General features: G+C 48.8%; 1 protein-coding gene across 5 annotated transcripts in view; it reads right to left on the bottom strand.

The window, feature by feature from the left end:
* Positions 1–6,992, bottom strand: part of CDRT1 (CMT1A duplicated region transcript 1) — a 41,889-nt gene extending 34,897 nt beyond the window's left edge. For 4 of the 5 annotated variants that reach the window (XM_044249146.1, XM_044249145.1, XM_044249147.1 and 1 more), the window contains exons 1-5: positions 6,297–6,992; positions 4,734–4,865; positions 3,528–3,728; positions 3,307–3,434; positions 2,402–2,524 (exon numbers count right to left, since the gene is read on the bottom strand). In XM_044249146.1, coding sequence (XP_044105081.1) covers positions 2,402–2,524; positions 3,307–3,434; positions 3,528–3,728; positions 4,734–4,865; positions 6,297–6,801 — 1,089 coding nt within the window. In that variant the 5' untranslated portion in view covers positions 6,802–6,992. Of the gene's footprint in view, positions 1–2,401; positions 2,525–3,306; positions 3,729–4,733; positions 4,866–6,296 lie in introns of all 5 variants that reach the window. The other variant, XM_044249144.1, reaches the window with a different exon arrangement.
* Between the last annotated feature and the right edge of the window lie 7,144 nt (positions 6,993–14,136).

Genomic DNA, 14,136 nt, shown 5'->3' on the forward strand with positions numbered 1-14,136 from the left:
CCTCCCTCCCTTCCTTCCTCCTCCCTTCTTCCCCCCATCCCTCCCTCTCTCCATGGGACACTTTCTGAGCCACTGTGGCATGCCAGGTAGTCCAAATTCTGCTAGAGATGACTCAAACAGACTCTCGCTTATCACTCCTCTTTCCAGCCATACACTTCCCCCTCAAATAGCAGGAAATGACAACCATGCTAGCAGGAAACCAAAACACAGAGTGCCTTTACCATGAAAGCAAAGAAGACCACAGCAGCACATTTGGACCTGGGAGCCCTCCTGGGAACATCTCTTCAAGGCTTCCTACGTAGCCTTCTTCTCCGTGCCTGTAGACTCTTCCTTGGGATGCCTGCTTTTCTGGACTCAACCTCCTCCTTGATCTCTAACCCAGTAGTGATGTCCACCTTAGAAACCTTGCCCCTGAATCTCTCAACCTGCCTCCCCTCGAATGTCCAAGCATCTCTGATATCCTGCCTTGAATTCATCAAGTCTTCCCTGGCTTCTCACAGCCTGGGCTGGAGTAACTTGGCTCTTGGTCATTGGCCAAGTTTTGAGAGCCCAGAAGCTCCATGGCAGAGTCAATCAGGAAAAAGACCTGATTCAAATCCCAGCTCTGCCACTGAGCAGCTAGGAGACCTTTGGCGATTTTTGGAACCTCTCAGCCTCCACTTCACGTCCAGAAACTGGGAGCGAAGATATCCACCCAATCTACAGCAAAGATCAAGTGAATGATGTGTACAAAGCCCTTGGCACTATGCCGGGCACACCACTCAAACTCAGTCCCCATGGCAGTCACCAGCCCTGGGAAGCACTCTCCTAAACTTTCCCTAGCAGACCCCTTAGCTTCCTCGTCTGGCTCTTCCATGTTTCTCATCTGTTGTCCACAGTGCTTTACCTGTTTCTCTCTCTTTCCTACAATTACAACATTTCTAACATATCAAACACTGCCTGGGTCATCCTTTCGAGTCAGGCAGTTACTAGCCACGTCACCCAGAGCAGGGTGTTAGCTCTGTTATACTTAATGCACCGAGCTCGGGAAGAACGGGTCTGCGTCCTACTTGCATCTCTGTCATTCCGTCAAGGAGACCTGAAACTCCCAGCGCCTCAGTCTTTCCATCGGTCACACGAGTGAATGGGCTGATTCAAAGATATAAAATTCAGGTCATGGGGCACCTGGGTGGCTCAGAGGGTTAAAGCCTCTACTTTCAGCTCAGGTCATGATCTCAGGGTCCTGGGATCAAGCCCTGCATCGGGCTCTCTGCTCAGCAGGGAGCCTGCTTCCTCCTCTCTCTCTGTCTGCCCCTCTGCCTACTTGTGATCTCTGTCAAATAAATAAATAAATAAATAATTGTTTCATGAATAAATAAATAAATAAATAAAATTCATGTCAAATGAAGTCCACAGATGTGTTTTCTTTGGCCCCCATAGTTTTGGGGGTTTTTAAATGCTTTTAATTGGCTGTCCGCATTTAAGGAAAATGAGAGATGTCACAAGGTAATTCAGACTTCTGACTTCTCTTTGAAAGCTCCGATGGATGGGGAGGCTGAGGTCCAGTTTCTATGGCCATAACTCGTGGGAGCTGTGTAGCACCTGGTCCCTTCGGATGGGGAGGGAAGTCTCCAGCTCCTGATGGTTCTGACACACCCACTCGCACCCCCAACCGCCCTCATTCCTGTGACCTACCCGGCTTCTGTGGACAGAAGAACTGGATGGTCACTCTGGTCCTTTCTATCCCTCGAATTCTAACTCATATACACAGTTGCCTTCGAGAAGCTACAGTCTGGATACCTCTTACTGAATATTCTTTTGGGGCCCATGGGACAGATTTGAAAATAGAAGACCCTTGAGCAGAGAGGAGAGAGCAAGAATCTGATGGTTTCAGGAATGACCACCAGGCCTGGATAAACTGTAGAGAGAGCTCAGAGCCTTTCTTCTGTCCTTCGCTGTTCCCCAAGATTTGGTATGGGGGAGTCTACGGTTAAGGAACTGCGCCCCTTCATTCCAGAATAAACCTGGAAGCGAGAGGGGAGAAAGCGTAATCCATTCTGGACCCTGGACATTCTGGACCCATCCTGACCCTTCCATTCCTGAGCCACAGACCCTCACAGCCTCTGGATGCATGTGGCCTGACGGGTGTTAAGGAAAATCCCAACCATCCCTGACATCCACTCGTTTAACAGATAAGGGATTTCAGGCTGAAGGAGAGGAAGTCACTTGCTTAAGGACACACAGCACTGAACTCTGGTCTCCCTTAGGGAATGTCGCCTCCTAGGCCCTAAATCCACGTGCTATATCCTATATCCTATATCCTTCCGCTTCCTCTACCCTCATATGATGACTGAGTCTGGACTCCAGCCTGGCTAAGAACAGGACGCCACGGTGACTTGCCCCAGATGCCACTGCCACTCACCTTTGTTCTGAGTTTCAATTTCTGATTTTTCACACGTATGCACTTCCCGTTATCGGTTATTTTAGGAACTGGGATAAAAAGCTTGTTGGCATAGTTAGGATCGATTCCCTTTGTGTAGGATCCCTGAGGGAAAAAACAAACAGAAAATGGTTATTACTCTTGGCCCTTACTACCCAAGAGAAGTGGGGAAACTCATCCTTGGCAAGGTCTGAATGGCGGGTAAATTCTGGCAAAAGAAGGCCCAGGTCTGGCCCGTGAGGCTGGTAGTGTGCACGTACTGGTATAAGGTGGACAAAACACCTGGAGGGATCCCTAGGACATGGCCAGAGTCCTCCACTTCCCAGAGGGTGGCCTGCCTCACAAGGCTGGTCTCTTCCTGTCTTCTCTTATCTATCTGTGCTGGGAAACACTCAAGCTACCAGCAACCCATGACACAGGGCAAGGTTTCAGGCCAGAAACAGAAGTAAAAATGCCAGAGGTGGACACTATTCTGGGAGAAGTGTGTCTTGGCCCAAGAATATACTTTGTGGGCTTTGAAACATCTGGGTACCACGTGAGGCTGCTCCGGGAACACACTCACGGTCCTCTCATTGCCAAAGCCACAGTAAAGCTCTCTGGCGAAAACAATCCCCCACTCTGTGAGGTTTCAGGAAGGCTCTGCCTTCTCTCCTCCTGAGAGGTTTCCATATACGTCCTCCCTCCTGGATGCGCTGACCATGGTGTGATTAACGGGGAGAACAGACACAAAGGAAGTCACTACTGAACCCTACAAAGCAACAAACACGGGGTAGGAGGCCAACTGAGGATCTAGGGAAGTGACCGGAAAGGCCCCCAGGCAGGCCAACCTCAATGCGGAAATGAGGCGGGTCTCCAGATCGACCCCTCCCCCTCCAGACAGGAAGTACCTGCAAGAAGGTGATATGGCTCTGAATGAAAGGATGCATCGACAATTCCATCTTGACCTGCTGGACCAGCATGGCCCAGTGCTGGCTCACGGAGGCACACCTGTTCAGGCTGTTTTTATCCAGCATACCTGAAAAAAAAAAAAAAACATGGACCTGGGAACCTCCCAACCAGCCTGTGATGCGCGGTGTTTGGAGAAATTCCCCTGTACAGCCCAGCATACTTAGAATATATTTGGAGAGGTGAACGGGCAGGGAACGGATGAAGTCCCGGTATTTGCTGACCCCGGAGGACAGGTCTTTGACGACATCCAAGTCAACCAACAGATTGGAGGGTGTGTATTTGGCCTTCGACAGGCCTGCTTTTCCAGAAAACAGGCTATTCATCTCAAAAATGCACTGGATGGAACTCTTCCATTGTCCATCTAGAGGAAAGTGAGAAAAAGGTGCGGGATGAGGCTGATTCTGCAATAACTCCAGGCCAAGAGAAGCCCTCAAGAAACCCTCTCCCCAGAAATAGAGCTCATCAGAATCCACCCTTTTAGACCCCTGGATTTTTATCGTTTCTTCTGCCAGAGTGGAAATAATGACCTCCCCAACGAAATGCACGAGGACTTTTTTAGCCTTCCCAGCTCAGGTAGGATACCTATAGCAGCAAAGCCTGCCCCACTCAGGTGAAATGGCCTTGTACCTGGAATTTCCTTAGAATATCGCAAGGGAAAAAAATACATAAACAATTTTGTAAAGGGAGAAATGAATGACATGAATGGGCCAAGTATTGATAATGATCGAAACTGAGTGATGGTTATGTGCGTGGTGATCACGCCGTCTTATCTGTTTATGAAATCTGGAAGTTTCCAGATGAAAAGTGCCTGAGAATTGATGCTTGGTGTTTCTTATAATGAGGTCACATAGAGCTCTCGCCTCACACAAACCAGCTCAGGAAATCTTTGAGGCTATGCCCTACTTCCCCACTGCTTTTGTTTCCTCCTCAAGACTGAATCCAGTGCAGCAAAAGATAGGCGCCAGTGGGCTGGCCTCTCTACAGGTGTTCCCCCACGCCAAAAAGGGAGGGGCCAGACAAGGGATTGTGGCCCGGGGCAGAGAGAGAACCCAAAGGAGACCCTCTTATAGTTCCCTTTCTGAGCTTTATTTTCGGGCATCTCTCAGAGGCACCAAGATGGAGAAGTGAAAACATGGGCTTTAATAAGGTTATAATGACCCCCTTCAATTCTCGCTTCTCCCCTACTGGATGTGGGATTCGATTATGTGATAAGGATCGGTGAGGCCAACATACCACTGATGCCAAATGAATGTTCAGCTCCAAAACCTGCCACCGCCAGACGCTACTGCCCTGTGCCCACCGCCCCAAACCCACAGGGACTTCCCAATCTCCTGTCTATTAGCTTTCTTGCTACAAGCAGACTTACCAGTATTAGATGCTTCGCCCCTCCTGCTTTCAAGCGAATTTTCTTTTCCCGAAGCTCTGGACAAAGGGAAGGATGCAGTCTTGGTGCTGGCTGCCCAGAAAACATCCGAGGTCTCATACGGCACGTTGTAGTCTTTCTCAGGAAAGAAAAAAACACATCACTAGTGTCTTGGTTGGGGCCTAAAACGCCAACGGCCAAGACAAGGTGGCTTTTGAAGTGGAGTTGTGGAGGAAAGAACATGAGGCAAACAGTTTTTTGTTTGTTTGTTTGTTTGTTTTTTAAAGATTTTATTTATTTATTTGATGAGAGAGATCAGAAGTAAGCAAAAAGGCAGGCAGAGAGAGTGAGAGGGAAACAGGCTCCCTGCTGACCAGAGAGCCAGACTCAGGACTCAATCCCAGGACCCAGAGATCATGACCTGAGCCGAAGGCATCGGCTTAACCCACTGAACCACCCAGGCACCCCAAGACAGTTTTATTTCTACTTGCCTCTCTTTAGTCTACACAAAACAGACCGGGTCAGTTATGTCTGGTTTTTTGGGAGGAGGGAAGCGGGAAGGGGGGCCTCCAAGTTTCCATATAAAAATTGCAGAAAGGGGTGCCTGAGTGGCTCAGTCAGTTAAGCTTCTGCCTTTGGCTCAGGTCATGATCCCAGCATCTTGGGATGGAGACCCCATTAGGCTCCTTGCTAAGCAGGGAGCCTGCTTCTCCCTCTGCCTACAGCTCCCTGCTGTGTGCTCTTTCTCTCTCTCTCTCTCTCTGACAAATAAATAAAATCCTTAAATAACTAAATAAATAAAATAAAAAGCCTTCCCAGTGATTCTGATGCAAGCTGAAGTTTGAGAACTCCTCTTCAAGGTTGGATTTTATGCACAAGCAAGGAATATGGTGCAATGAAAGGGAAAAAGCCCTAAACTTGGACCCCTTGACCCAGGTTCTGTGCAGGGCAAACTGAAAGGCAAACCAATTCAGAAGCCTCCCCTTTACATCCCTCCCTAACCCTGTCTAATCCCTCATGCACTGCAGGAACCACACCAGCAAAAAGCAGTAGTGGCACAGGCCTAACTGGGTCTAACTCCATTTTAAATGCCTCACAGTGGGGTCCCTGGGTACTCAGTGGGTTTAGCATCTGCCTTCAGCTCAGGTCATGATCCCAGGATCCTGGGACCAAATCCTAGCATGGCATGGGGCTCCCTGCTCAGCGGGGAGCCTACTTTTCCCTCTCCCGCTCCCCCTGCTTGTGCTCCCTCTCTCTCTTTTTCTCTCTCTCTCTCATAAATAAATAAAATCTTGAAGAAAAAGCTTTAAAATAAGACAAAAAATACAAAATTAAATGCCTGACAGTTACAAGTTCTGCACTTCCTTCTGAGTGTGCATTCTATACTTTTCTAGAAGGAAGTCGCAGTCTGCAATTTCTCCTTCGATAAACAGGGCTGCAGGTCAGGACAAGGACCTTTGTCCTGTATTCTGGAAGATCCCCGTCTCCCTAAGCTGATCCACACCCCTGGTTCCTTGACAGGTTCCCCAAGTCCGGCTTCCCAGCCCCCCTGGGGCCTCAGTTTACCCGCGAGGTTGTTCCACTGTCTCAGAGACAGGACCCTGATGACATTGGCAGCGGTCAGCAGCAGCTTGGGGTCACACATCTGCAGGAGAAAGAGCGTGTAATTCGCCTTGGTCCGGTGGGTGCTTCTCGCAAACCAGGACAAGATCTCCCGCATCTTCTGCTCCACAGTTTTATCCAACATCTGGTTCAAGGAAGACCTGACGATCTTCCCCTCCTTCCTGCTGAGGTTGATCCGGGACCGGCTGTAGATGAAATCCTTCCCCTGCGTGGTCTGAAGGATATTCTGAAAATACTGCAGCAAGTAGAGGCTACCCAGCTGCTCCAGGATGCTCACCAGAAACTTTCTCCGGGGCACCTCTCCTATCCTCCGGAACCACTGTTTGGTCGAGAAGATATTCCAAGCCAAGACACATGTTTCGCATTTTTGACACACAGGGACAGAACTGTCTCCCTTCTCACAACGGAAATACGGGGCATTCCTGAGCCTTGGGTCCAGGTTTTCCATGATTCTGAGATGACCAGCTCATTTTATCCTTGCCCGTTGTCAACCCCACCAAACATCAGAGGTACAGGAGAGGCGGACAGATATCCTAATTGAGCCTTTTCTATTATAAACATTTCCCAGAGGAAAGGTAAAGCCCTGCGTTGGATGGAAAGCTGCTCTCTCCCAGAAACTGCCAGTAGAAGTCTGGCTTTTTGTACTGACTTCCTAGGAAACATGGCTTTTACCGTAAATCTCCTAAACCGGGCACTGCTTAGTAGGTGGAGGCAGTTGCTGTATATTCTGAAAGAGCTGGTCATCCCATTTCTAGAACCACAAGAATAGCGTCAGTCCCACTGAAATCATACGTGGAACCCTCTTAAAGGAAAAGTTATATATATCATATATCGTGAAGCCTGGCGTTGAGCTTCGATTGTTACTAATGACTTTTAAATATTCATGATGTACTTCTTACGTTAATAGCTGTTTGGCTATAAGGTGGCTAGCCCAATGATCCTGCATACGTCTCTACTCATTTTTTTTTTTAAGATTTTATTTATTTATTTGAGGGCGCCTGGGTGGCTCAGTGGGTTAAGCCGCTGCCTTCGGCTCGGGTCATGATCTCAGGGTCCTGGGATTGAGTCCCGCATCGGGCTCTCTGCTCGGCAGGGAGCCTGCTTCCTCCTCTCTCTCTCTGCCTGCCTCTCTGCCTACTTGTGATCTCTCTCTATCAAATAAATAAATAAAAATCTTTTAAAAAAATAAAAAATAAAAGAAAGAAAGATTTTATTTATTTATTTGACAGAGATCACAAGTAGGCAGAGAGGCAGGCAGAGAGAGAGGAAGAAGCAGGTTCCCCACTGAGCAGAGAGTCCGATGTGGGGCTCCATCCCAGGACCCTGAGACCATGACCCGAGCTGAAGGCAGAGGCTTTAACCCACTGAGCCACCCAGGCGCCCCTGTCTCTACTCATTTTCTAAAGTCATCGTTGAACTGAAAACATAAATGTTTACTACGAAGGTAAGTCGTTTCACTGGTTCAGAATGCTAATGAGAAACCTCTGCAGGGAAGCCCTCCCTCAGGGAAAAAATTTCACTCAGCCTCAATTACAAGCTCCTCTGGGAGGCAGCACCCGGACTGAATTCAAGGTGGGGGGGCAGTCACCCCTTGGGGTGCATTACATTGAATACAACCCAAGGAAGTGTTTGAAAGCAAAGAATTACTTTGATTACTTGGTGCACGTAAGGAGACAGATCACTCTCAAAGCACCGTCTCTCTTGGGGTTAGAACAGGAAGCTTTTATTCAGTGTAATAGGGGGTGAGAGCAAAGAGCTTGCATATTCATTAAGGAATTTTACATGCTCTATTACTTGGGCATTTCTGTTCAATAGCTCAGACCTAAACCGCCCACAGGCAGGTATATACATTGTGTTCAAAAGGTGGCAGAAAATTCCGCCTCTAGGTGGAGATCTTAGTACTATAACCAGATAAAGGTTAAGTTCGGGACCAGGTTAAAGGGTGGGGACGGAATCGGTACACAGCTCTAAGCCGGCTCAAACTGGCTCCAGGAGGCCCTAGCCAGTGAAATATCTAGCCAGGGGCTATCAGGTGAGACACCCAGCTGGGCAGCTCTCAAAACAGCGCCTTCTTTCCTGGCTCTCCTGCATTTCCCATCTTCCTTCTGCTGCTAGCTTTCAGCCCTCTGATTCTGAGTACCTCCGCCATTGCATCCCAGCCAACAGCACAGCCAAATGGAGAAGAGTGAGGAGTCTGGGGCAGGACTCCTGGACCCCAGCCCAGCTGCTTACTAGCTCTGTGTGCACAAGCACATTACTTAATGCCTAATGTGTCAGTTTGCTTATTTATAAAACAAAGACGATAGTTTTGACTTGGGGTGGGAGGTTGAGGATTAAATGAGATACTATATGCAAAGCACTTAAAAGATGGCCTGTTACCTATTCAGCCCTCCAGAAGTGCTAACTATTGTCCTGTTGTTGTCATCATGGGTGCCATTGGGATCATTGTTCTGGGCAGCCAGGTAATCAATGCCCACTCGATCTCTACACAATCTCCATTCTCCATGTGCATACATTGAGATGCGTTTAAAAAATGATCCTAGGCAGGCATTGGCTCAGTCAGTCAAGCATCTAACTCTTGATCTCAGCTCAGGTCTTGATCTCGGGGTTGTGAGTTCAAGCCCCATGCTGGGCTTCACTCTGCGTGGAGCCAACTTAAAAAGAAAAAAAAAGAAGAAGAAGAAGGACATGAAACGTGGTATACCTGTTTCGTGAGGTCTTTACCATTTGCTACGGCTTATGATCCATCCAGGAGTGATGTCTTGGGTCATTACAGCCAGCCCTCAGAGTGCCCATGGTCCCGCAGGTGTCCAAACAGAAGGCTTCTGCTGTCACTTGTGACCCAGAAAGAGATCAGGGGCTCAGTGGGCTTTTCAAACATTTTAACAACAAAATCCTATTTGCAAATCATCTTCTTCTGCAAAAGCTCAATGTGGAACATAGACAAAATGATGTTATATTAGAATACATCCATGTTGTAAGTTCAAAGTTCACTTGCTAGCAAGGCAATTAAGGAGAACAACTTGGCTATTTTGATGAAGACAAAACTTGGGAACCTGAAGTTAAAGATGACAGACACGCGGGACGCCTGGGTGGCTCAGTCGGTTAAGTGTCCGACTCTTGGTTTTGGCTCCGATGACTGTTGGGTCAGCGGGCTCCGGGAGTGCAGGAGGAACAATAGAAATGACTGCAGGGTCCCATCCTCTTCCAGCCACCTCCCGCTCCTTTCCTTCACCCTTGACTCTCCCGCCAAAAGAATGTTTGCCCAGGTCACATCTCCGTAGGTAACGATACCTATACAGGAAACAGATAAAAGACCCCCGCCAACTCCCTCCCAGGGCGACTTCCCCCACTCTGCTTTCCAGAGTGACCGAACCTTGCCCAAGGGTGCCAACCTCCTCCCAGTGCAACTTTCCTGGCTCCCCTTTTCTCCTGAGCTCTGAAACTTTGCCCGAGAATGCCTTTAATAAATCTTGCCTTGCGCCCACTTCTCCTGGTGTCGTGTTTATCTCGCCTATAAAACCTTACAATGACGATCTCAGGGTCATGAGATCAAGCTCTGTGCGGGAGCCTGCTTAAGATTCTCTCTCCCTGGGGTGCCTGGGTGGCTCAGAGGGTTAAGCCTCTGCCTTCGGCTCAGGTCATGGCCCCTGGGATCGACCCCCACATCGGGCTCTCTACTCGGCAGGACCCTGCTTCCTCTTCTCTCTCTGCCTGCCTCTCTGCCTACTTGTGATCTCTCTCTCTCTGTGTCAAATAAATTTTAAAAATCTTTAAAAAAAAAACTACATCTTCCCTCTCGGATTAGATCAGATGTGTGAGACCAGCTGTCACTGCTCTTATCGATGTTAAAATGATTTCCCTAGATTAAGCCAAAATGTTTGGTGTAACCGAGCATTTCTGGTGCCCATGTCTGGAGACTAGGCACAGTTAGAGAAAGGTATTGGATATCATTGCCCAGCTTTGTGGCAAAGGCAGTCCCCCACAAGGGTCGGGGCTGGGGACAGGAATCAGGCTGGAAAGGAGATCAGTTCTAACAGGTTGGTCTCTTCTGCCTGTATCAGTATCTGGAGAAAAGGTGAAGGTGGGTTAGCTTCTAAACTCTTGGGGAGGGTGGCCAGGAGGAAAGAGTTCCCATACACATAGGGTTTGGGTCTCTATGCAGGAGACATACTACCAACGCCCCAGAACTACTACAAACTGAAAGTAACTTTTTGGCTTTGTTTTATTTGTTTTTAAAGAGGGAGGTAGAGGGTGGGCTGGGAGGGTGGGAAGAGGCAGAGGGTGAGAGTGAGAGAAAATATTAAGCAGCTGCACACCCAGCAGGGACCCCGATGTGGGGCTCGATCTCACAACCCTGAGATCATGAACTCAGCTGAAATCAAGAGCCAGATGCTTAACTGACTGAGCCCCAGAGGCACCCCTAAAGTGGCTGGTTTTTGAAGGTCCAAATTAATCAGTGAGGCTGACATACATCAAAGCGGTTTTGCCCACCCAGCTCAGTCTCGATTCCAAACTGAGGGCCAGCAGTGGCCCTGTGGGGGAGCACAAACCTGGGAGTCAGAGAGACTGGCTGGAACCCCATTGCTGCTCCTTACTAGCTGTGTGACCTTGAACGAGGTACTCGGGCTTCCCTGAGCCCCCGTTTTCTTATCTGTAGAAGACACATATTCCCCAACCCGCAGGGTGCTGTCCTATGAGGACTAATTAATGAAATTAGGTGAGCATGGAATTTCTTTCTGCTGCCTCTGCATTCCACTCACTACCAACACACACACACACACACACACACACACACACGGCATCTTACCTGCAAGGTGACAGGATAGGATAAGTCAATGATGGCGTACCCAAAGAGGAAGGCGGGCAAATAGGTCTCATCAGAGTTGAGACCCAGGAGAAGAAAACATTTCTCAAAGGAAGGCTTTGGGGCTGAGAAGTCCACCTGGAGATTTCTCAGATATCCAGGCTGCCAGCAGCCTGTAGACTGTGTGCCAGTCCTCTGGCTGTCCTTTCTGCCCTGTGTTCTTCACGATTCCGATTAGACGGTCTTCCCATACGGCCTCAGTCTCAACTTCCCTTTCCCACCCTCTCACAGCGTTTGGAGAGCCCCAGGGAGCAGGGCTGCTTCACCCTACCCAGCTCCGCTGCCCTATCCAGGACCACACCCACAGCCGGGCTCAGCCAGCAGAAGTCGGGAAAGGGCTGGGGGGCCAGAGTAGGAGGGTGTGGGGTGAAACCAGGCTGAGCTGTGGCCAGCAACACTCCCCTCAGTAATTCCCTTGCTGCTCCCCTTCTGTAAAGTGGAGCTCATACTTCTGCCTAGCTTGCGGGTGAGAGTCAGGGTCAAATGAAGGGATAAGTTTGAACAGCACCTCACAATGTGTGAAGAACTATCAAAGTACTGTTATCCGGGAAAGCGGGAAAAACTCACATTTTATCATCATCTCTCCTTTGTGCGGCGTTACAAAGTCAATTGAGCCAAGTTTCTGCTCCCGAGAAGTCCCTCAATCTCCAGGCTTTCAAATGGCCCTTTGACTTTGAAAGAAGCAGGTGGAACACAAGGGCCTGGGCTCAACGTGTTTTATGATGCACGAGGGGGAGGACGGAGACAAGCACAGAAAAGTTGGAAACCCAGTGGCTGGCAGTTGACGAGCAGAGCCGGTTAGGGAGAGAGAGATGCGAACCGTGGTTCTCACACTTCGCGGGGGCTTCAGAATCGCCTCGAGGCCTTAATAAACCCGACTGCTTCACCCGGTCCCCAGAGTTTCTGATTCCTAAATCCAGGCTGGGAGCCCCAGAATTTACATTTCTAAGAAATTTCTGGATGGTGCTGACGCCGCTGGTGGGGAAATCGCACTTTGAGAAACACGGCTGTGAGCTATGCTTGCGTCTGAGAACCGAACTTCACTTTAAAAAATGAACACAGGGGGTGGGCGCCTGGCTGGCTCAGTGGGTTAAAGCCTCTGCCTTTGGCTCAGGTCCTGATCCCAGGGGTCCTGGGATCGAGCCCCGCATCGGGCTCTCTGCTCAGAGGGGAGCCTGCTTCCTCCTCTCTCTCTCCCTGCCTGCCTCTCTGCCTACTTGTGATCTTTTCCGTCAAATAAATATATAAAATCTTAAAAAAAAAAAAATTAACACAGGGGCACCTGGCTGGCTTGGCCGGTGGAACGTGGGACTCTTGATCTCACAGTTGTACCATCCAGCCCTACCTTGGGTGTAGAGACTCCTTTAAAAAAAAACTAATTTTGGGGGGCACCTGGGTGGCTCAGTGGGTTAAAGTCTCTGCCTTTGGCTCCGGTCATGATCCCAGGGTCGTGGGATTGAGCCCCGCATGGGGAAATCTCTGCTCAGCAGGGAGCCTGCTTCCTCCTCTCTCTGCCTGCCTCTCTGCCTACTTGTGATCTCTGTCTGTCAAATAAATAAATAAAATCTTTTTAAAAAAAAAACTAATTTTGGGGGGCACCTGGGTGGCTCAGTGGGTTAGGCCTCTGCCTTCGGCTCAGGTCATGATCTCAGGGTCCTGGGATCGAGTCCCACATCCGGCTCTCTGCTCTGCAGGGAGCCTGCTTCCTCCTCTCTCTCTCTCTCTCTCTCTCTGCTTGCCTCTCTGCCCACTTGTAATCTCTCTCTGTCAAATAAATAAAATCTTTAAAAAAATAAATAAAATAAATAAATAAATAAAAATAAATTTAAAAAACTAATTTTTTTTAAAAAGTAAAAATAAACACAAATCCTTCATTCTTTCAGAAGTTATTACTGGGGGTGCCTGGTTACTCAGTCGGTTAAGTGGCTTTCTTCAGTTTATGTCATGATCTCAGGGTCCTGGGATTGAGCCCCGCATCGGGCTCTCTGCTCAGAGAGGGAGCCTGCTTCCCCTGCTCTGCTCTGCTCTGCTCAGAGGGGGAGCCTGCTTCCCCCTCTCTCTTCCCCCTCTCTCTCTGCCTACTTGTGATCTCTCTCTCCATCAAATAAATAAAATCTTTAAAAAAAAAAAAAAAAAGAAAGAAAGGGTCTAAGCATATCCCAGCAAAGCCTGGACGACCACTCTACCTGAGCCGTACACAGTGGGTGCCCTGCATGTGTGTATCAGCTGAACATGATACAGCCACCCTCCCTGCAAGGCCTCCTGCCCTCCCACCACCGTGTCTCACGGTGGGTGCAGAGGGAGGGGAGTTGAACTCAGGGAGCTAGGAGAAGTTGGAAATGTGCATGCTACCATTTCTTCTATAGCTGTCTTTGGCGATCGGGGCTGGAGTGGGTTAGTGGGTAGTTGGTTGTAGAGATGGGGAGCAATCAGACAGATGGTCAGTCAATGACACAAGAGAAAATTCAAGATGGGCTGAGAAGATATTACATTAGCGGCAGTACCTCAGACATGGGATTGAGGGATGTAGTCCATACTGCTTTGGCTGTTATTGTTGTGAATAGTAGATTCCTCTATTTTATTTTTTTAAGATTTTATTTTTAAGTAATCTCTGCACCCAGTGTGGGGCTTGAACTCACAACCCCCTAGATCAAGAGTCCCATGTTCTACCAGCCAAATGCCCCTTGAATAGTAGATTCTTATTTAGTTCTTCAGATTCTATCATTTTTCACTTAAATTTAAATCAGTTTCTTGGGGCTGTCATTGAAGTATCCAACTCTTGATTTCCACTCAGGTCATAATCTCAGGGTCATGAGATTGGGCCCCACTGTGGGCTCTGCACTGAGCATGAAGCCTACTTAAGATGCTCTCGCTCTCTCTCTTTCTCTCTCTCTCCTCATCTACCCCTCCAAATCC

This window comes from Neovison vison, chromosome 5 (assembly GCF_020171115.1).
Source record: "Neovison vison isolate M4711 chromosome 5, ASM_NN_V1, whole genome shotgun sequence".
In the NCBI taxonomy this organism is placed as follows: Eukaryota; Metazoa; Chordata; class Mammalia; order Carnivora; family Mustelidae; genus Neogale; species Neogale vison.